Below are 23,039 nucleotides of genomic sequence, written 5' to 3'. Positions count from 1 at the left end.
AAAGCCCTCTGTGGTCCTAGGTCCAGCCAGCCTATATGCACCTCCACTCAAACATTGAAACTGCAGTATTTTAACTGTGGGTAGCTCCTCTGCATTGTTTCTTACACTTAAACTCCCACTCTTCCTGTTGTACCCTAATCTTTACAACACAATTTGGTCATGATTTCTTTCAGGAGAGTCTTCCCCCAAGCCCTGGGGTAGGATGTGGCAGCACCCTGGAGTATCCCTGTCTGGGCTCAGGCACTGTAGTGTATTCATCTGCTTACAGGGCTATCTTTCCCATGCAACTGAGTTTCGTGAGGACAAATTCAGTAACGTACACATCTTTGAATCTCTACAGTACCAGGAAAATTGTGGGGCTCAAAAAAATGTTTGTTGAATTAAATTGCAGGGTGAGGTTGGGAGGACTGATGAGTCAGAAACAAAAATTCAAAGCATGAAATCTTGTTAATCTGAGTGGCCCTCCATAGCTTAATTGAGTTTCAGGTTGGCAGAAGCTCCATACAGGTGAGTCATGTGATGGCAAAGAAATGTCCACCTAAGAAATGTCTAAACCTGTAAGAATTTTTATGAGCTTATTTGAGCCAAACTAATAACAATTGCCAGGAATAAAAATCTCAACAGATTGAGAAAATGCTCCAGGAAATGGCAGTTTTACCACTTATTTTCTACATCAAAATCAGAGGGGGAACCTAATTACACAAAATTAACTAGTGATAGGTTAGGGAGGCGGGAGAAAGCAAAACGAGGAAACCCCTGGGATTGGGTAAAAAAAATAAAAATGAATAGACACATAGTTCTTTTACATAGGCGGGTACCGGATGGTTAACACTCAACCAACTAGCACGATAACAAAGAGGGGGATTTGTGGTCTATCTTCTGGTGCAGTGGTTGAGCTTTCAGGGGGTTCGGAAAAACAAATTACCTCGTTATTCCAAAGGCATGTTATCAGGGACATTATCCTAGGTGCAAAAGGAGACGGGCTCAGTCGTTAGGTAAAAATTGACCTATGAACCGCTTTTGGTTATAAAGTTTTAATTTCAGACCATCCTATGTGGTTACTTTCCGTCTCAGTTTGTAAGGCTGCCATGCAGGCAGCCCGAGCTTGTCCCGTTAGTGTGTGGCCACGTTTTCGTCCACACTCATGTAACTGTGAGGTCAAGTCATTAATAATTAACACCTACTGGAAAACTGACATGCTGCCAGAACAAGGGGTAGCGGGTCTCAGGATCTGATTGTAGATGCCAGCCCCCGGGTTGAATCATCTTTAGGCACCGAAGACTGCGGACTGGCCAGGACCGTTAGACAAGACAGGTGCATCCAAAAACAGTGGTGCTTGGTAGCTCGGACGCAAAAGTCCACAATCACCCATTACCGACACAAGACACAGGGGCCAGGCTGTCTACCCACAGCGTTAACAGTGTGTACACTTCCTCTTCCATTTGATTCTGCTCTCGAGAGCTCTCCCTCGCAGTCTCCAGAGTCCCATGGCCGAAGGGCTCGCGCTGCCCGCCTCGTCTCCACGGTGCCGCCAGGCTGGAGCTCAGTCTTTGCCTTCACAAGACTTGGCTAGGCGGGCAGTCCTAGCGGTCTTCCCCGGACACTATGATGTGGGGAGGTGACTCGTATTTCTTCTAATACAAAGCTACAGTGAGTTCAAATCAGCTCCGACCCGCCTCTGCGCCCTAGCTCTCCCCAATTCCCGCCCTAGGGAACGGCGCCACACCACATTCCCCCGGGAGGTGGGACCGGAAGAGGAGGCTCTTCCGCCACCATGGCAGCCCGTGGGGTCGTTGGCGTTTTTATCCTCTCCGCGCTCCCCCTCTTGTGTCTGGAACTACGGCGCGGGATCCCGGACCTAGGTAAGTGTTCGCTTTTTCCTCTTCGCGCTCACACCTTGTTAACTTCCCATGAATGTGGCGTGGAAGCACCGGGCTTGACTACGACTCCCAGACTGCATCGCGCCTGCGCCGCTTTCCGGAGGCGCCGGGTTCCTGTGGGAGCGAGTCCCCTGTTGCGTTGGGGAGGCGGACCCCACTCGGCGGAAAAGTGTCCCTGCAGATCTGAAGTGTTACGTGTAAGGAGAGAGACGCAGAAAAATCCAGAGACAAACATAGCCACCGCTTTCAAGTTGTGTTGATATGCTTAAAAGGAAATAAACAGGGTAATGGGATGTAGGCCTTCTGAGGAATCGCAACACATTTTAATAAAGAGCCACCCCTTTGAAAAGCCGGGGCAAGAACATTCCAGACAAAAGGAATTGTGACGTGTTGGAGGAAAAGGACGAAGACCACTGTGGCTGGGTCGGGAAGATTACGGGGAAGAGTGGCTTAAGATAACATTCATTGAGCACCTATTATAAGCCTACTTCTACATTTTTATTCATCATCTAATCTGTATTACAACCACAGGCAGCTGTTACTGTTACACAGTCATCCGCATTTACAGTTGAGGAAATTGGGATGTAGGGAGGTTAAGTGGCTTAAGGTTTTAAAAAGGTCACTGGATTCAGTGTGGGGACTATTTAGGAAGAAAGCTATAGTGGAGTCCGTGGGGCAGGTGAGGTTTTTGAAGTAGGCAAGTAGTGATGGTGGCCCAGACAAGGATGATAACCGATGAAATGTGCGGATTTGGGATATTTACAACCAAAAGGATTTGTTGATGGATTGTTTGGGGTGAGGAAAAGGAGGGACTCAAGGATGACTCCTACGTGTGGTTAGAATAACGCCAAGTAGTTGGTAGTGCCAAAAATAAAGGCAACAATAAAAGGAAAATGGTGGACCTCTGGAAAACCCGTTCATTCTTGGAGATATAAGCAATCAGTTTACGTATTTCCCCCAGTAAACCTAGTTCTAAAGTTAGAGACCATGATGAAACTCAGCTTAATATTTCTTGTCTCTCCATCGTCCCTCAGCCACCCCCAAGAAGTCCGGTACCGAGAAATGTTGCTTGAAATAAATTAAAATGCTTTTTTGTTTTTTAGGGTTTTTTTTTAAGACTGATCGATTGATTGATTGATTGAGAGGGGAAGAGAGGGAAACATCAATTTGTGGTTGCATTTCGCGCGCCCCCTGCTGGGGACCTGGCAACCCGGGCGCAGGTGCCCTACATTGAGAATATAATTAAAGACCCTTTGGTTCCCAGTCTGGCGCTCAATCCAGAGCCACACCAGCTAGGGCTGTTGTTTAGTTTTAAAAAAGTGTTTTACCCCTGGCTGGTGTGGCTTAGTGGATTGAGTGCCGACCTGTGAACCAAAAGGTCGCCAGATGGATTCCCAGTCAGGGCACATACCTGGGTTGCCAGCCAGGTCTCCAATTGGAGGTGTGTGAAAGGCAGCCATTCTCTCCCTTTTTCTCCCTCCCTTCCCCACTCTCTCTACGATTAGATAGGTAGATAGATAGATAAAATCTTTTAAAAAATTTACGAAGACACTCCAGAGGCCTGATTCAACACGAGATGTATTAGAATCTAAGAAGACCTTTATCCAAATGACATACAGAAATGTTGAAGTCACACTTACCTATTACAGAATTCACTTTTCTCCTTTGCCTTTATAGCATCCATCTCTACTTTGCGCTAATATTTGAGTCACTCACTAGTCAATGAGAAGGAGGTTACTGAGGCTGCAGGAGATTTGTTCACAGGATCATCTCTGACCACGGGGAAATACACTTCTTGAGCGTAGAGACCAATTTAATTTTTTGCCTTCCCAGAATCTATCAAAATGTCTAAATTAACAAAAGTAGGCCAAAATTTGTAGAAAATGCAGCTGGGTTCCTGAGAGCATTTCCACCTAGTTCCTTTAATTTTCATTTAATTCCTTTTTTTCTAGAATCCTCTTTCAACATCTGACATGATAGTCATATACTTTGGTTTCTTCATATTGGTTCTGCAATTATCCACTGGCAGTATTTAAGTCTATTCAGCCATTCATACATGCCCGTGCAGCAGCTGCTGGGCTAGTTTTGTGTGGAACAATACTTAAAGATACTCATGCTCATAGCTGGAGCTGCTAATTGAATTTCCAGGGGAGACAGTGGAACTCCCCGACCTGTTCATTCACCCAGGCTGTATTTTTGGACATACATTGAAAAATTATCCCTGTTTTTTCCTACTGTGTAAAAAGCCTTCATTGCCAATACATTTTCACTTGTACTTAAGCTAAATAATTTAATGCTGGTTCCTCACATTTGTTATCCTTTAAAGTGCCCTGAACATGGGCTCTTGAGAGTAGGTACAAAAAAAAAAAAAAAATCAACTTAATTGAAAATTTTTTTACCTGAAAGGTATACACACAAATTAGTTCTTTCATATTCCCATATAGCATTTACAAATTACTTGCTTGTTAGAACAAAAATCAATATTATGGAGCATAAATCCCGTAACTAAGTGGTTTCTTTAAATGCCAGTACTCTAGGTATTACATTTCTTTTGTAATGGCCAGTTACCCCAGATTTACTTGTTGCATTGAACAACACCTGAATCAATGGTTAATGCCGGTCAGAGATGGAGGGGCTATGATGCAAAAAATATAGATATATATGTTTGTATATATAATTCCTTCTTTAAGGTTTAGTTCATTCACACTGTTAAGATGGTTTCTCTGTATGTCTTCCTGGTAATATGTGAGACTTAAAAAACAAAACTAAGAATTCCAGGAGGGTAGAAACCGTTTTTAACCCAACTTTATCTTCCTTCCTTCAACATTTAGCAAATTATATTACACAAAGTAGGCATTTTACATTTTTGTTGATTTAATTTTCATATGGGTTCTTAAAATAATGTAACACCAAATACTGAGTTTTTTCTTCTAGGAAAACATGTATATAGTAATTTTATTTACAAATGACCAAATTGAGAAATAAAGTACACAGTTTAATAATTTAATTATGAAAAATAAGAAATTGGTTTTTTGGTGGGAATGACTTTTTAAATAGAACTAGAATTTGAAAAGATGATACTGTCACCATCATTTAATTTGTAAATATGTGGATAATTTTACCTCCTCTGGGCAGAAGGGAAGCCAGAATTTATGCATTAGTGATAGCCATAATATTTATAATGTAGACAGCCACTTGAATTATACCTATATTCCTGAGACAAAAGATGTTCTAGAAATGTTTTCTGAAAACTTGTCCTGGTATTGACAAGCATGATGAATTCTGGTGCCTAAAGGAGACTATATGAAAAATCATAAGACAGTTGCATAACCTAACTTTTAACTTGTACTTTTCTAGTACAAATAATCTTCTAATATGTTGTTCCTTATTATTAGTATCAAGTGTTTTTAATTTTAATTTTTCTTTACCTTTATAAGGAATTAAAGATATAATTTTGCTGTGTGGTCGGATTTTCTTACTGCTTGCTCTTCTTACTTTAATTATTTCTGTGACTACTTCATGGCTTACCTCATTTAAACCTTCCCAAGTTTATCTGAAAGGTAAGATTATTCTTTATCTACCCTTTTATACTTTTCTACTGAAGATTTTCCTTGATTTATACTAGAACTTTGCACAATAAGGTCCATTTTACGCTTAATTTGTGCAGTGTAATTTCAAGGTAATCATTGCAACTTTAATCATGGTTTTTAATGGACCATAAATCCCAACATTTTTATGAGAAATCATATATTTTCCTTATATAACTATAAAGAAACTATGTAATTTATAAGTTGGCATGTTGCAAATTCACATTTTAAACTGAGTATTTGTGTAGGTTACCGCTGTTTGATACTTACAGTTTATATTCTACAAATGTTAACAATATCTATCACTAATCTCTAAAGGCTTTTCATCCTAAATTATTTTTCATTCCATTTTTGCATTTTTTTATTTATGCATTTATCTCTTATATAAATAGTTAGGTGTTCTTATTTTTAGGAAACCATGCTTGTTTTTAGTTTTTTGTTTTTTTTTTAATATGTGGAAATATTAGAAGACTTTTATCAGCTAGTAATTTTTGCAAACTTTGGTACAATTCCACATTTGTGTTCAAGTTTTCTATCATGGAGCCATTACGTGTATAAGGTGCCCCCACTGCTTCTCTGAATGCTGGCTTAGAGTGAACAATTTTCACAAAATTGGCCCAGTCGGCCTCCCTGCACAAGGCGTCGGAGAGCCTGTCAAAGATGAGCCCGGAGTGTCGCCCTGGCAGCTGGACCACACCCGCGCCACCAGCAGGTCCCCCCTTTCCAAGACATTTCCTTGTGTGATACAAAACCCTTCTGGGGCAGTATCAGAAGCCTTTAAAAACAATATTGTAGTTCACCTCAGAACAGATGAATCCTACAACTTACGCCTGCATTCTTATAGCCTATTAGAAAGTTGGCCAATAGTGAATTTGGGGCATTATGTTTTGTTTTATTTAAATGTAAAAATAAGTGGAAAATGATTAGTGTTTATTTTATAGCCCTTTCAGATTACCTATGAATAAAATCATAGTCCTTAAAGTTTACACTATTCCACCCAAAACGGGAGACAATGTAGATGTTTTAGCATCTCCGAATCATAGATTTTGGAAATTTTTCTTTCTTCTTTTGACAAATTATTTGATCACTTATATTTCAAATTACTCTATTGGAGAATTAAAATAACTGACTATAACTTCTCTAAGAAACACATTTTGTACTAAATGTACTAAACACAGCAAGTATCAGGGGGTATTTGCTGCGGATGTTCAGCTATTAGGTCCAGTATTCCATGTTTTATAAATAAGGAAACATGCACCTGACAGCCTCTTACCTGAAGTTGTACCTTTATGTTGCCAGGAGTGTGAATCATTTTGAGACTTTTTTTTGTTGACAATTTTGAGCCATAACATCACTGAATGCTGAAATGAATTAGTAACTAAGATTGTGTATAGGGCCTAGTAACTGTCAGGCTTTCTTCAAATAAGGAAAAAAAATCAGCGTGCTCACACACTCTCTCTCTCTCCTGCTGTCAGAAGCCCACCATAAGCATTCTCAAAGCCTCCTCACCCAATCTATAACATAGAATCCTATACAAGAATGTATTATAATTCTTGTTTCAGAACAGACCTTACTGGTTTTACTCGCAGATTCCTTAGTTTCAACTCTCTGTATGTATCTCATTTTTTTTATTTGAAAAATACCTGTTTTTTGAAGGCTTGTCTCTCAAAACATTTTAAGTTCTACAGTTTTTTTCTTCAGAAAAAATAACATTCAGTTTGTTGATAATTGGGAATTAAAAACACTTTTATGTTTTGATGTCTTAGAAGAAGAAGAGGAGAATGAGAAAAGGCAAAAACTTGTGAGAAAAAAACAACAAGAGGCACAGGGTGAAAAGGTAAAGCATAATTTTTAGTGAATATATCTGGAAAGAATACAAAAATATCTGGAGCATTTAAAATTTAGGTCTGTTGCTTTCTCTGTGCTCAGATTTTTTTAAAAAAGTATTGAGGTCAAATTCATGAGACATAAAATTCAGTGGCATTTAGAGCATTCAGTGTTGTGCAATGACTACTTTTATCTAGTTCCAAAACATTTCATCTGAAAAGAAAACCCCACGTTTTGGCCAGAACATATAGGCACCTGCTATATGTTCTCAAGGCCTTTTAGGAAACATGGAGTTGTTCTTTTGGCAGAATACATGTAAATCTACACGAAAGGTGATGTTGTGGACATGAAGGGAATGCGCACTGCTCAAGATGCGCCCCAGATGTTTCCAGGGCACACTGAAAGAGTCTACAATGTCACCCAGCATGTGGTGGATATTGTTATAAACAAACAAATTAAGGGCAAGAGTCTTGCCAAGGAATTAATGTCTGTAGTGAGCATTCTAAGAGCTGAAATAGCTTCCTGAAATGTGTGAAGGCAAATGACCAGAAAAAGTAGGAAGCCAAGGAGAAAGGTACCTAGGTTCCACTGAAGCACCAACCCGCTCCACCCCAGAGCAGCGCACTTTCTGAGAAGTAGTGGAAAGGAGGCTGTGCTGCTGGAACCCATTCCCTATGAATTCATGGTCTAAGTGTAAAGGAAAAAAAATTAACACCCCATATCCATTATACAGTTACTTCCTCATTCCCCTCTCCTTCCACCCTTTGGCAACCACCAATCTGCCTTCTGTTTGTATGGACTTATTTATTCCGGATATTTCATATAAATGTAATCATATAACATGACTTTTTGTGTCTGACTTCTTGCACTTAACATAATATTTCCCGGGGTTCATCCATATAGCATGTATTAGTACCTCACTCCTTTTTATGGCTAAATAATATTCTGTTGTATGGAATTATCAAAATTTGATTTTCCACTCATTTGCTGATAGACATTTAGGTTGTTTCTACTTTTTGAGGGATGGTGCTTAGTAAGTTTTTGTTGCACTGAAAACATTAAAGGATATAGAGGCAGACGGCCATACAAGCATATGTATAGAATATTTGTTTTTATTTGCATTACGTACAAATGCAAATTTTTAGAGAATGACTAATGCAAAAGTGGAGGATGTTGCTTTTTAGGCAAAACTGAGTTGGTATGAAAAGACAATTTCTTACCTGGTTTTTACTGACAACTTTATAGACAATGTAAAATCTTAGGAATATTAATGAATAGTAACGACAACTATTTTTTTTTAACAGGCCAGCAGATACATAGAGAATGTTCTAAAACCTCACCAAGCAATGAAATTGAAAAAACTGGAAGAGCGTTTTTATCGAATGACGGGTGAAACCTGGAAGTTGAGCAATGGTCATAAACTTGGGGTTAGAAAATATTCCATTTTATGTTTTGAATATTGATTTTTTAAAATTGCAATGATGTTAAACTGTGAATACAGCCTTTTTAGGAGTCTTTATTAATGTCTGTATATGAATTTTTATTCAGAATATTTGTGTTGAATGGTTCAGTCCCCAAGAGCATAAAACTTAAGAGACCTGAAAAGCTCTAACATGAGGTAATCTTTAAGAAAACTGTTGACTATAACTGTGTTTTATATGAGGAAGTTCAGACTTTTCCTCAAGAGAGATCTCAAAGATATTATAAGCTCACATTATATTCATTTCATTTGGCTGTTTTTGTAAAGCCAAATCAACCTTTTACTCTTTTTTTCCTTTATCCTTGAGTATGAGTTTTGTCATTTGCTAATGGAAGTTTACAGGGGTTTTTTTTCTTACAGAGGAAAAAAGATATTCAATAAGGAATTAAGTTTTAGAATAACTGGCTGTAGATTTTAGACATAAGATTATATCTGTCCCATAGACTTACTTCCTTTCTGTTTATATTACACCTTTCACCATCTTGTAAAGAAAATGATTCAGTAAAGGTGAACAGGATTCTTATAGTGAAGCAGAATGTTTTTATTCATTTCATAACGGGAAATATGTCATAAAATAAGGGGGGGTAACAAGATTAATGTGAAAGATAGGCAAAAAAAAAATGCAGCTGCTCTATGTAGTGATTTCACTTCTGAGTTGAATATGTCTTCAGTTCAGTTTTGTGGTGTTAGACTCCGATAGCCTGATTTTAGCATGTCTCTTTCTGAAATGGCCACAATGTGAATTGGTCATTTTGCCCTTTGCCTAAAGGGCTTTGTCTTCATGGTACTACGAGTATTGGGTTGGCCCAAAAGTCTGTAAAATAAAAGACACATTTTTCATTTTTCACCAATGGCTTTATTGATTTGGATATACTGAATATGTCGGCTATCTCCTGCTATTGCCTTCTGGTGGGTAGAGGCCAGGGGTCCTGTTAAACATCTTCCAATGCAATAAGATGGCCCCACAGTAAAGAATTATTTGGCCAAAATGTCAATAGTACCAAGAAACTTCGCAAGCCGCTTTTGACATGTTCGATCAGACATAGCACTTCTTCTCCATACACTGCACAAATCTTTTTTTGAATTTCAGTTGAATTAAAATAATAAGGCATAATATGCCGAAAATGTTCTGTATTTTCTTCCATCTTCAGTATTAAAATGGCTACCCCAAAATTCACCAATTTTGATAAGTTCTTTTTAAATGCACTCTGACATGACAGTGGCCACAATACAATCTAACAAAATTGTTTCTAATGACACTAAAGACATCTGGGCACTGCTAGAACCATTGTACAGAAAAAACGTCATGGACTTTTGGGCCAGCCCAATATATATTTTAACCTAAGTAGTGGGGACAACAAAAAGTTAAGACAGGGTAGAACTTCGGTGGTGTTATGACTTAAGGCGCTTAGGACTGTCAAAGAACATGAGAATTGGAATGTTAGAGCTGAAGTAAGGTGGACCTATCAGCTGAGCCAGCTCTGTCTTTTGCAGTGAAGCAGTTTTAAGTTTGGTTATTTAATTTTTCAGCATCAAGACCTTTTGACTTCCATTCCCCATGCTCCTTCCACCAACTTCTCTTAGGATAAAGGAATGGGGAAAACTACCCACCAAAATGGAGTCCACTGTGGTCTGCTAAAGAGAACTTCTAGAATATCAGTAAATATGGAAGAAAGACATCAGTGAACTAATAAGTATATATTTGAGAATTTGACACTTAAGTGAATTATCTTGCTAAGGAAAGTTTTAGTAGATAATATTAATAAAAATAATCTTTATGATTTCTGGAATAAAATCCTTGCCTCCTAAAGTGAGTAATTCAAATAGAAGCTCCAAGTTTCAATTTGAGAACTAAAATATGTTTATATGTAACAAGATACTAGGGCTACATTCACCTATGGAAGTTTTGCATGGTCATCTACAGAGACCTGTTTTTACATATATGTTCTATTTTCACAGCTTTTAAGTCATAACTCTTTGCACTGCCTTCCTTTCCTGAATGGAAGAAAGGATATTATCCAGGCTGTCTTCTTTCTTCCATTTTTCTGGAAAAACTTGGGGTCAATTAAAATGGAAGTTCTCTCTCAGCTTTGTATTTATCAGAGAGAACCCCAGAGCTGGATAAGGGTAATATCTGTGAGGTGTTAAGCTCCATGTTTTCCTGTCTAAAGAGATGATGCCTTAACTTTGGGGGTCTTATTATAACTTTACATTGTATTCTTTACTGAAATGCCATCCAGGTAAAAGAAATAATCATTGTGAATTAAGTTGATAAAAAGCATCTCTTCTGAAATTGTCTGTTGTTTTTGACCAGGGTGATGAAGATTTGGTGCTTGAAAATAAGAGTGAGACAGCTTTTGAAACATCAAACAGAAAAGCAGCAAGGAGACGGAAGTTGCCTGAGCCTTCAACCAAAGTTTCACTATCTGCTGAGCAGCCCGTGCCAGAGCCAGAGGAGGTTGGTTACCTAATGCAGTGCCTATGCACTGCGTTGTATCCCTGTGTAGCAGGGCTATCATTCTTTGGATGAGGTGGTGCACCGAGTGAAGGAGTGGCTTTGAATCCAGGTGGTATCTTCCCACTGCCTTACGAAGTGATTGCCTTCACTGAGTCACTTTTCCTGCTCACTATTAATGTTGTGAACCAAACGTAGAAGGTGGCTCTGAAGATAAATGATAGTAGGTTTAGAAAATACTTACTTCTTTTTGAGGAAGTAAGTTGATTATGTAGAAATAAAAAGTATAACTTTTACTAAGGAAACAAGTCTGTGGGTAGCTAAAACATGATTAAGCACTCCTTAATGAGTTAGCTAAATATTAACATGAGTGTATCATTTTCCTCAGTGGCCCTTCTAGGGACCACTCACTCGGGAACAGCACCTGGGTTTTTGTTCCTTCTTTCCTTTCAAATGATTAATCCTTAAGTTAAATTTAAAGCTAGCAAAGATTAGAAATAAGAAGCCTGTTTTTACTGACTCTTAGGGAAAGATAGTAGGTTATCTAGTCAGCCCTTGAAAGTGGTTTCTAACGTATTGCTTCTCAGTCTGGTGTTTCCTGGTCCCTCAGCGGAGCCTGAGAGTGAGAATCTGATCATTCGAACCACTTCTAACATTTCAAAAAGGTCTAATGAACTATATGGACTAATTTACAAGTCAAGATTCTTTGCTTTTTGTTAACAGCATAGATTATTTTGTGATGGTAAATTTTAGTGGACTGATAAGTGCTTTTGATACCAAAGGAAAATAGATGGTTTATTTAATCAAGGCAATTAATGTTTGCTAGATAAAAATGTTATAAAACATGGAGTCTATAATATTAAAAAATAAAGCATCCCTGGACATGAATACTTGTAACAAGTATTTTAATAAAAGTTCTGAACTTTTATTAAAAGTCTGTAGTAGACTAAGGGAAATAGGGAAGTTGAGTAAATTATGAAAGCAACCAAAGTGAATGATTCTTAACCAGTCCTGTAGAAGAGCCAGTGAAGGAAAATATACAGTCCTCTTAAAAGGTATATATGTATGAACCTAAATAATTTTGGGGTCTTACTCAACTTAATATTTATCCTGGTTTGGTTTTTTTTAAAGATTTTATTTATTTATTTTAGAGAAGGGAAGGGAGAAAGAGAGGGAGAGAAATATCAGTGTGTGGTTGCCTCTCGCTTGCCCCCTACTGGAGACCTGGCCTATAACCCAGGCATGTGCCCTGACTGGGAATTGAACTGGCAACCCTTTGGTTTGCAGGCCAGCATTCAATCCACTGAGCCTCACCAGCCAGGGCTATCCTGTTTCTTTTAAACAGTACATTTTATATAGTATCTTGGAACATTATAAAAACAAAATTATTCAAATGTGTACAGATTGGTAGCTGTCATCTAAAATCCTATTTTTACGATCTTTTACTAGCACACAGTTGCTTACCCAAAAATGTTTATCAGTTGAGCTCTCATTGTCAGTGTCACTTACATGCATATATGAAATGAAGAGTTCATTAAGCTTAGATGTATCTAAAATATATATTGAAAGGAACTCTTGTTGAGATTATTTTTTCTTCAAAATGTTTACATTCCTATTACTAATACTTTCTTTTCTTTAGGTTCCAGATTTACCTGAAGAACCTCCTGAAGCAGCTGAAGAAGTAAGCTTATTTTCTTTCTTTGAAAATTAAACATATTTTCTATTTCCTTTAACATGAAGTGTGTTTTATCTAAATTTGGGTTGGAGAGTAAGGATAGCATAAATGTTTATGTGACTGCACTGTAATTGGGTCTTGTTTTGAATGTGGTGTAATATAAAATCCCTCAGTTCGAGTCCTGCTTTGGAAGCCTGGTATCTGCTGAGTGTTTTTTAGAGCTTAGAGCCTTCCTCCTGCATCAGGCAGAAATGGAATACATGGGCTTTTCTATAGGATTGCACACCCAAAACCTATATAATTTTATTAACTAATGCCACCCCAATATATTCATTAAAAAAAAAAAAAAAAGAATACATGGGCTTTTCCAAAACTTCAGGTCAGCAAATGAGTTACTATTCATAAAATAAGATCAAAACAAACAGATGACTTTATTCATTCTCTCTCCTCCCACCCTTGACCCCCCTTCCCCCGCCCCCATCTCTGTAAAAGCCAGCCAATGGAAACATGTCCTTGGGTGAGGAATGAAAAATACATACATACATACATACATACATAAAACAAAACAAGTATATTTTAGCCCTGAGTAGCTCAATTAGTTACAGTGTTATCCTGATATGCTGTGGTTATGGGCTTTATCCCTGGTCAGGGTACATACAAGAAGCAACCAGTGAATGGATAAATAAGTAGAACAACAAATGTATGTTTCTCTTCCCCTCACTCTCTCTCTCCAAGATCAATTAAACAAATAAAGAAAACTTTAAAAATAACAAGTATATTTTTATCCCTAAGCTATGTAACTGTCTTGTAAATATACATATGTAAAAAAGTAACTTCACTTGGGAATACTGGAAATTATAATTTTCAGGAAATTCTGCATTTCCTTATTAAAGTTAGGCTCATTAAATGTATAGTGCCACCCACAGAATGGAGGGACATTTTTATAACTGTATTGCTAGGGAAAGGGATTAGCATTCATTTTAAAGGTTATCAGAACCAGGTGAAGCTTTCACTGTCTGTATGTATATTTCTGTCTGTATAAATGTAACCCTATAATAATGAGCTATATGAGAAAATTCTTGTTAGGGTAGAAGCCTGCTTGAATTTAGGAGCAAACTAATAGATAAGGGAACTAATGACTAACATGGATTTATGATAAGGGAGGGAGGGATGGAACAAAGTGAATTTTTTTTTAAAGATTTCATTTCTTTATTTTTAGACAGAGGGGAAGGGAGGGAGAAAGACAGGGACAGAAACATCAGTGTTGCCTCTTGTGTTCCCCCTACTGGGAACCTGGCGTGCAACCCAGGCATGTGCCCTGTCTGGGAATCAAACCAGCTACCCTTTGGTTTTGCAGGCTGGTACTCAATCCACTGAATCACACCAGCCAGGGCAGTGCAATTCTTTCTTAAGTAGAACACCTTGATTTCTTTAGTGCCTGTTATGTATTTAGTATTAACTGTTCTTAGAGTTCTAAAATAATATGGCAAGACTTTAAAAATGAGAGGAGGAAATAACTCATGGTGGTCTAGAAGTCACAATAGAATATTTACCATATGTTACTATTCTACTTTTAAGTTGAAAAGACAGTAACTATAGAATTCAAGATAATTTGAAAATAATTTTGTAAATCATCATATAATTTTACCAGATTACCACAGTAACTATTTTCATTACCACATGCTGACTTACTTCATTTTAAGGAGTACCTGGAAACCAAGTATCAAGTATTGCTGCTACTTTTAATTTAGATGTCGTTTAACAGTCTGTGTGACAGTGATTTACTTTCTAATTCTGGATTGTGCCCCAGGCCTTTTACCCATTCATAAGTCAGTCCATTACACTGTCAGTAACGTTAAGAGAAATTGCACAACCAACTTTCATGATAATTTTAATAACAGAATAATGGCTAGATTTCAAACAGTAATTGTTTCTCTCGTTTCATTTAATCATAATGGAAAACTTTTAATTCACTGTATTTTAACCCTAGCTTCTTATAAAACATTTGGCTTTAATTCTCCTATCAGATCACTGTTTTTAAAAAGTCACCAAAAAAGTTAAATTTTACTTCTAAAAATAGGCAAAATTGGCCCTTAACCTGTGATTCCGTTATTTTGTGATGTTTTATTATCAGACTTTTCTTTAGTAGAAGTGATAACAGCTCAGGTGATCTGGGTGTGAGTCAAATACCTCACCTACATGGAAATATTTCCTAGCACTGCCTTCCTGCAGGGGGTGGGTGCGGCTGTACAGGCGCCATTTCTGTGCACTGCCGCGCTCACGGTAACTCCCGGGAGTGCTGTGATGATAAGACCGTACAACAGGGCTTCCTGACGGGTAAATAATGAACATCAGAAGAAAAGACTAATTCACTCTATTTTCTTTTCAGAATGTCCATTAATATACTAGCAGCTGTAAGCTTATTTTAGCTGTTAAATTTTTAGTTCTATCAAAGGAAAGAATATCGGGAAACTTAATACCTAATGCAGAGAAAGCAGGACTGCTCCCAGGGCGGGCCGGCTCCAAGCTCTGAGCAACCAGGACCAACTTGTCTCTCATTTGCTTAGATGATGTGGGCAGTACAGCCCGCAGTAACAGAGTGGACTGGGGAACTTTTTTTCCTTCCAGTCTTGTGTGTCTTGTCTCTAGATTGAGGTGGCACTGGATCTTCTTGGTTTGGTGGGTCACTTGAGAAGCCCACCTGCAATCTGGATGTTACCTGGGCAGACAGAATTGTTTAGTCTCTGGTGCCCTCTGGAAGGCTGTCGCTGGTCTCAACCAATAGGAAAATGTTTTTCAGTTTCAATTATTTCTATGTTTAGAGTGAATTTGATCTGGACCTAATTTACGCTGGTCTACTCTCTCAGCACTAAATTGCTATGAAACCTCACATGAGCTTCAGAATTACAGATGTTATAACTTTGGAATTGCAAAGAGCAGTGAATTGGAATTCTTATCTGAACATTTTTATTCCTCAGGTAGTTACTGTTGCTCTCCGGTGTCCAAGTGGGAGGGTCCTGAGGAGAAGGTTTTTAAAGTCTTGCAGTTCACAGGTGAGGACATTCTTATTCTGAGAAATATTTTTATTGAATTTGGCAGTTTATTCCCATGCAGTGCGAGAGGTGTCATCACACTCTTGTCTGGTACTCTCATCACTTACATGTGCTCCATATTGAGGGTGCGGGGAATTTCTCTATATTGTGGTGCAGAAATTTGGGCAGTTAGGCATGTTGGGTCCTTCTGAACTGCGGTTTCTGCAAATATTTTTCTTTTCCTTCCTTCCTCCCTTTCCTCCCTTCCTTTATTGAAAATTTCATTTTCACAGCTTGGTGGGTAAGATGCTTTCAAAGCAACTGGTATTAACTTTGTTCCATTATCCATCAGTTCCTGCAAGACTCTGATGTGGCTTAGGTTAAGATCTAAATCATTTTTCCCCCCAAATGGTAGCCTTTTGTTCTCAATCTTTTTATTGAATAATCTTTCCCTTCCCTACAGCTGGGGCTTTGCTGGTTGTTAAACGCCTCTGCTGACTGTGGGGGCCAGTAGTCTCTAGGACTTAAAATGTATTCAAGGTTATTCATGTCTCAAGATCCATGGCATGCTATTTTTCTTTACACTCCAGAAAGTTCCTTTGAAAGGTGTAAAAGTTCTGTTTCATTATTCCTAGGAGCACATTTAACATTGAATGAATTGTAAAATATCATGGTGACCCCGAGGGACACAAGTGTGTACAATACTGACAACAATGTTTCTTACCTTTTAGGCTCTATTTGACTGGATGCTGAAAATTGGGTACCACACATCCCTATACAGCCTTTCTACTTCCTTTCCCAGAAGGCCTCTGGAAGTGGAGGGAAGCCTTCACTGCAGGACACTGCAGGACATAGGAATAAATGTGGATACTGTACTCAATGTGGAAGAAAAAGAGCCAAGCAACTAAAAATGAGAACTACCTGTTCTACATAAAATCACTTATGTCATGACCTTACAGGACCATAAAGGATTCACATTAAAATCATGGCAGGTCAACACTTTAATGTTGCTACTCATGGGAATATATGGACACGAAGAATTAGAAGAGGACTTCTGTGTATAATAATTTTTGGAATGCCATTTTATAATATATCCAATCAACCCTTGGCTGTGTTAAGCTCAGCTGGTTGAAAGTGTCATCGCAATATGCCAAGGCTGCAGGCTTGATCCCCAGTCAGGGCACATACAAGAATCAACCAATGAATGCATAACTAAGTGGACAACAAATCGATGTTGCTCTCTCTGTTTCTTTCTCTCCCCACTCCCCTCTAAAAAATATCAGAAAATGAGAAAAAAAAGCCGTATGACTTCAGTTCCTGCCTCATCAATTTTAATTACACTATGAATATTACACAACTCAGTTAAACTCTTCATAGTTTTATAAGTTGGAATGTTTATTATGCTGTTATTTCTAGAAGTAAAAACTTTTAAAAGAATATTCAAAGCTCCTTACATCTTTAAAGTTCTTTTTGGTAGGTATGGATTAATCTTTACTTAATGTTCTTAACTAATGTTTGAGATTTATATGATTTTGCCTCAAAATACAGCGTAACAGGCTGTTCACTGTGTGCTAGTCGCTCCCTTTTTCTTTCCCCATGCTCTGTCTCAGGGGTTGGTCAGCTTGGCTCCTCAGTGTGTTGCCCTTCAACGCTCCCTTCTACCCCTTTATTACAGCTGTTTTTGTTTTCCCAAACACATAATTCCTTAAAAGCAAGGCTTTTGTCCTTTTTTTCTTTTTTACCCCCCAGAAGTATCTAGTGTATAGCAGATGCTTAATACATGTTTGAAAATGAGTAATAAGTTGTCTCAATCATTAACTTCATCTCTGGAATACCCCATATAAAAAAAAATTTGTCCTTAGGGATGACTTTTACTTTTCTGGGTAGGTCCTTTGGTTTCTCTAGCTGTTAACAGCTTTTAGGATTCCTTATGAAAGTTCAGTAAGCTCCCATTATTAGTCTTTGAAATAGACTCAAATGCAAATCCTAATACAAAAGAAAAAGGAGAAAGATTTTCGTATTTACCTGTTCTGATCACAGAGTTTCACAGGCTCTATTTTCAACTGTTCATCCATATCAACTTCAAAGGTTATTGACTACAGAAAATAATTACCATTAAAAAATTTTTAAAAAGCCAAAATTTCAGTAATGAACAAATAGTTCCTAAAATTTGTGCAATACACTCTTCCCCCCTCCCAATTTCCAACCCAAAAATCATTAGGGCCATTTCTTTGTGTGCCAATATATTTTCCTTTAGCATAAAAAACATTATCAGTTGCATGTACAATTAAAAGGCTGAAAATAGAGATGACAAGTTGATTCCTTGGCTGCAAAAGCTAATTCCTCCTCTGAGTTTAAGGAAAGGAACTAGAGATGCCTTAAATCTTTAGGTTCTTAGTTAATACTTCTATTCTGTTATACTGTAGTCCTTCTGCAGTAAGTTGGAAAAAATAAGAAACATAAAGGAATCATTTTTTCTAGGTGTGATGGTGGTATTGTGGTTAGGCGAGGGAGGGAGGGAGAGAATATCTTCCTAAAGATACATACTAGAATATATGAATTATGGTCAAAATATACTTCAAGATAATTGGAGGGGGAATAGTACACTGAGATACAGATGAATAAATACTAAAACTAAGCCAAAGGTACATTGGGGTAACTTAAACTCTTCTATTTTTTTCATCATTTTCCATGATAAAATGTTTAAAGATAACAGGCTTAAGATAAAAAAGGAGCAGACTTGTAAATTTGTCCAGTGACAAAATACTGCTGTGGTTTAAAGTAGCTTTAGACTTTTTTTTTTAAAAAAAAAGCTCCAGGGAAAACAAACTTGAATCCTATTTCAACTTAGTGTATTTCTTGTTTTTAATAAACCACTTCAGTGCAAGAGTAAAACTGAAAAATGTTAAAGACCTACATCCTTGGTATACTAAAGAATATTCTGGGTATTTAAAAAAAGCAGTCCAAATGCTCAGGAGGACACTCTATAACCTATATACCTCTAGCACACAAGCCACATATCCTTAGAGAATTTCCCTCAATTTTACTACTCTTCATCTCTGGTCATGCTTCACTTTGTGAACTTCCTCACTGTAATGGACTGATGTAGGACATATATTCTTTTGAATTTAATAATACGGTAGCTGCCTGTTACCAAATCATGTCACTTTATATTGTTCCACTATAATGACAGTAACTAAGGGGTATTTTGTTTTGGGGAGAGAAGGAAATAAAAAGCATAAAGCCATCTTTTCCCGAAGGAAACTGTAAAATATGACATTCCCCTTTAAAGGTAGGGGGCGGGGGGGAGGCCTAGCCTTAATTAGTTAATTGCTCTGCTGGCTGAAATTGAGAGCCTAAAAATAAGAAGTTCTAAACATACATCAGTTTTGGACTTTTACTTGGGATGTAGGAAGCTGCAAAGAACATTTCTTAAACCCTATCAACAAGAAACAGCTGGATGATATACACAATGATATTTTTTTGAGCCCTCAGATGGTGCCGGCTGCAAAGCAATCATAGAAACTGAACTAGAGAGGACAACCCACTCAGAGGACCCAGGACAGTCTTCCCTTTGGCAGGGCTGGGGAGAAAAAGTGGCTGCTATATGGGCAGATAAAGAAAATTCAGCTAAGATTTTAACATTTTAAAAGGCTAAGCATGGGTTACTGCATCACTTTGGAACAGGACTAATTAGTCTGTGGGTCTTAGATTATTTAAATAATTTAATCTATTTGCAAAATGCAAATAAAGGCAGGACTTCTTCCTCAAAATTAAAGAATTCAAGATGGTGACACCACAGCAGTAAAGCAAGCACGAGGCCCTTCTGAGGGTGGCGTTGTGTGCCACATGCCATGAGGCCAGTCCTGGCTAGGGGACTCACGTACAAAAGAACTTCCCACTCACCCGAAAACTCTTCTCCATTGGCCTTCTCCAGTATTCATGAGGAATGAGAAGCGTGCAGACAACCAGAGAAAGCCACCTTGATGCAAACGGGGAGGTGACTGTTGGCTGTAGAGGAACACATTCAAAGATCCACTAGCTTCTTGGGATCGGTCAACCAAATGCTATGGCCACAAGGACACTGGCAGAGGTCTGTTTCTGGAAAAGCAGCAAAAGCAAAATCTACCAGCCTCTCCCAGGACACAGGCAAATACTTAGTGCTGCTGGGGAAAAGGCAGAAGCAAATCAAATATAAAATACTCTCTACTCTTGGGGGAGGAGCAGGTACAGGTAACAGGTGTTTGCTATGGCTGGGAATGGCCCAGCAAATCACCACCCTACACCAACTGGAGATACAAGGCAGTCTGTCTGCCCCAGGCAGAACAGTCATGCTGGGAATACCCCGCCTCTGAAGCCAAAGCACAAAGGCCCTGTCTGGGACTGAGGCTCAACTGGGACAACAGGGCCTGCTCCTACCATGAGCTTGGCACTGAGTGACAAGCAATAGCAGTCTATGGATGGGGAGGTTTAGAGCAGGAAGGCCCTCTCTCCGATACAGGATGCTCTACAGACAAGGGAAAGCGGGCACATGGGCAAGGCTAGCACCCTCACCCCATCCCAACCACCAGGCTACAGCAGCCAGCCCACCGTTAGTAGAGTTTGAGGTCTCTGGGCTCCGAGTCTCTGAGTAACAATAGAATTCTATACCTTGTAAAAATATCTTCAAAAAATGAACATGAAACACTTTTAAGACACAGAAGTTGAAGAAATTTGTCACTGGCAGACTTGTACTACAAGAAATAGTCAAGTAAGTCTTTAATGCAGAAGAAAATTATACCAGGAGGAAATATGAATCTACACAAAGACAGGAAGAACACTAGAAATAGTATATATTAACATGAGTAAATACATAAAAGATTTGTTATTTAAAATCCTTTAAATATTAATGTTCAAAAGTAATAATGTTATATGGGGTTTTTAATACATGTACAAAAGCAAAATATATGACAATAGCACAGAGTTTGAGGGGGTAAATGGAAGTACCCTATATTACAAGATTCTCATACTAAATTTTATGCAATATTACTTGAAGGTAGACTGTAAGTTAAAGATGTATACCACAAATCCTAAAGTAACCACTAAAGTACTATGAAGAGGTACAGCTAATAAGCCACTCAGGAGATAAATGAGATATATTCAATTAATCCAATAGAATTAAGAAAAAAAGAATAAGGGGCAAACAGAAAATAGCAAGATGACAGATAGTAATCTTTTCATATACTTCTTAGCCATTTGTGTAGCGTCCTCAATGAAACTTCTATTCACATCTTCTGCCCATGTTCCGATTGGGTTGTCTTATTATTACTAATGGATAAGAGTTCTTATAAAATATGGACACAAGTCCTTTATCAGATAGGTTTTGCAATTACTTTCTTGCAGAGTATTGTCTTTTCATTTAATTCTGTCCTTTGAAGCACAAAAGTTTTGAATTTTTATGAGGTTCAATTCACCAAATTTTTAATTTTACGAAGCATTCTTTTGGTGTCATTAAGAAATCTCTGCCTAACCCATGGTCTGAGAGGGGTTTTGCGTTTTCTTGTAAAAGTTTGTATTAGGCCTTACATTTAAGTCTATGATCCATTTTTAGTGACTTTTTCTAAGGTAGGAGTAAGCATCTAAGGTCATCCTTTTCCATGTGGATTTACAATTGTCTTAACACTATTTGTTGAACAGACAAATCCTTCCCTCAATGAATTGCTTTGTGTCTCTGTTGAAAAACAATTTACTCTAAATGTTAATTATTTCTGGACTTCCGATTCTGTTCACTGATCTATATACGTCCACTTACACCTTTACTATACTGTCTTGAAAACTGTAGCTTTACAGTAAGTTTTGAATTAGGGAAATTAATGTAATTTTATTAATTTTTCAAAATTTGGGTATTCCATGTGTTTTGTCCACACATTTATATATATTTTCATAACAAGTTTTTCTAAATTCTATTTTATAAATTTAAATTTCCTTTATTTCATCTTTGATCCTCAAGTTTTTTAAATTTCAAAGTGAATTTCAAAAATTGCATTTTTGCTATTCGCCTCTACATTAATTAATTGCATTGTAGTTAGAGATTTTGATGTCACACACCAATTTTTTGCTTTTTACATGTAATAATTGCCAATTTTTATAAACTTCACAAGAATGTGTATTCTGTTAGAGTGCAGAGATCTATATATGTTCATTATACCCATCTTATTAAAATGTGTTATTCAAATCTTCTACTTCTTTGTTTTTGACTTAATAGAAAAGGAAGTTGAAACCTGCCACGGTAATGAAAACTTCAATTTGCCTCTGCATTTCTAAGGATTATTGTTTTTAACTGAGGCTATTTTGGTATGTGCATAGACATAAAAAAGTCTAACTTTACTTGTACTGACCCTCTGCTCTTATATTTTATCATAAAGTCTATTTAATATTAGTATAATTACTCCAAATTTCCTTCATTTAGTACTTTCTTGATCTATTTTATTTTACTTTATTTTCAATCTACCCAATTCACTTTGCTTTTGTTGTGTCTTATAATCAGTATACAGCTGGTTAAAAAAAAAAATCGTATTTGACCCTTTGTCTTTTAATTAGAAAATTCAGTCCATTCACATTGAATATAATTTTGAGGTATTTACACTTATTTCTACCATCTCGTTTTCTTATATAAACACTTGCAGTTTTTTCTCTTGTGTCTTTCACTCCCATCATTACCCCCAAACTGACTCGCTATTTTCTCCTCTACTACTTGGAATTTACATTTACATTTGAATAGTACAATTACTACTATTTCTTCTAAACTCTCTTTTGGAGGTTAATCATATATTTTGGTTTTTAAAAGATTCTTCCCAGCTATGTAACTAACATTCTACAGTTTTAGCATACAGTTCAAAGTTAAAAACATTGAATACATTAACGCAAATTACCTAATGAAATGTTTAGAAATACAAATGGCTTTTTTATGGTCTAAAAGATTTCAGGTCCTATTTAAATTTTTCTCATAAAATAAGCCTTATACAAAGAACATTAATTTAAATTACCTCAACACCATTGTTCATTACAAGATTTTATATCAAATTTCAAAACTTACATTTCAAGCATATCACAGTAAATCAATA

General features: G+C 37.4%; 1 protein-coding gene across 2 annotated transcripts; it reads left to right on the top strand.

Moving 5' to 3' along the window:
* Positions 1-1,710: 1,710 nt before the first annotated feature.
* Positions 1,711-17,558, top strand: UBXN8 (UBX domain protein 8). 2 transcript variants are annotated; one of them, XM_054566067.1, is made up of 8 exons: positions 1,711-1,862; positions 5,318-5,440; positions 7,234-7,304; positions 8,599-8,721; positions 11,089-11,232; positions 12,869-12,910; positions 15,883-15,957; positions 16,668-17,558. In XM_054566067.1, exons 1-8 carry the CDS (start codon positions 1,775-1,777, stop codon positions 16,842-16,844), a joined length of 843 nt encoding a protein of 280 aa, XP_054422042.1. In that variant the 5' UTR covers positions 1,711-1,774; the 3' UTR covers positions 16,845-17,558. The 2 variants fall into 2 exon arrangements, with proteins under 2 accessions (XP_054422042.1, XP_054422043.1); XM_054566068.1 differs by lacking the exon at positions 5,318-5,440.
* The last annotated feature ends 5,481 nt before the right edge of the window (positions 17,559-23,039 follow it).

Source organism: Pteronotus mesoamericanus, unplaced genomic scaffold (assembly GCF_021234165.1).
Source record: "Pteronotus mesoamericanus isolate MK-2021 breed Mesoamerican mustached bat unplaced genomic scaffold, CSHL_Meso_final contig_169, whole genome shotgun sequence".
Lineage (NCBI taxonomy): Eukaryota > Metazoa > Chordata > Mammalia > Chiroptera > Mormoopidae > Pteronotus > Pteronotus mesoamericanus.
Note: the sequence above shows the minus strand (reverse complement) of the source record. Positions and strands in the feature narration are given on the sequence as shown.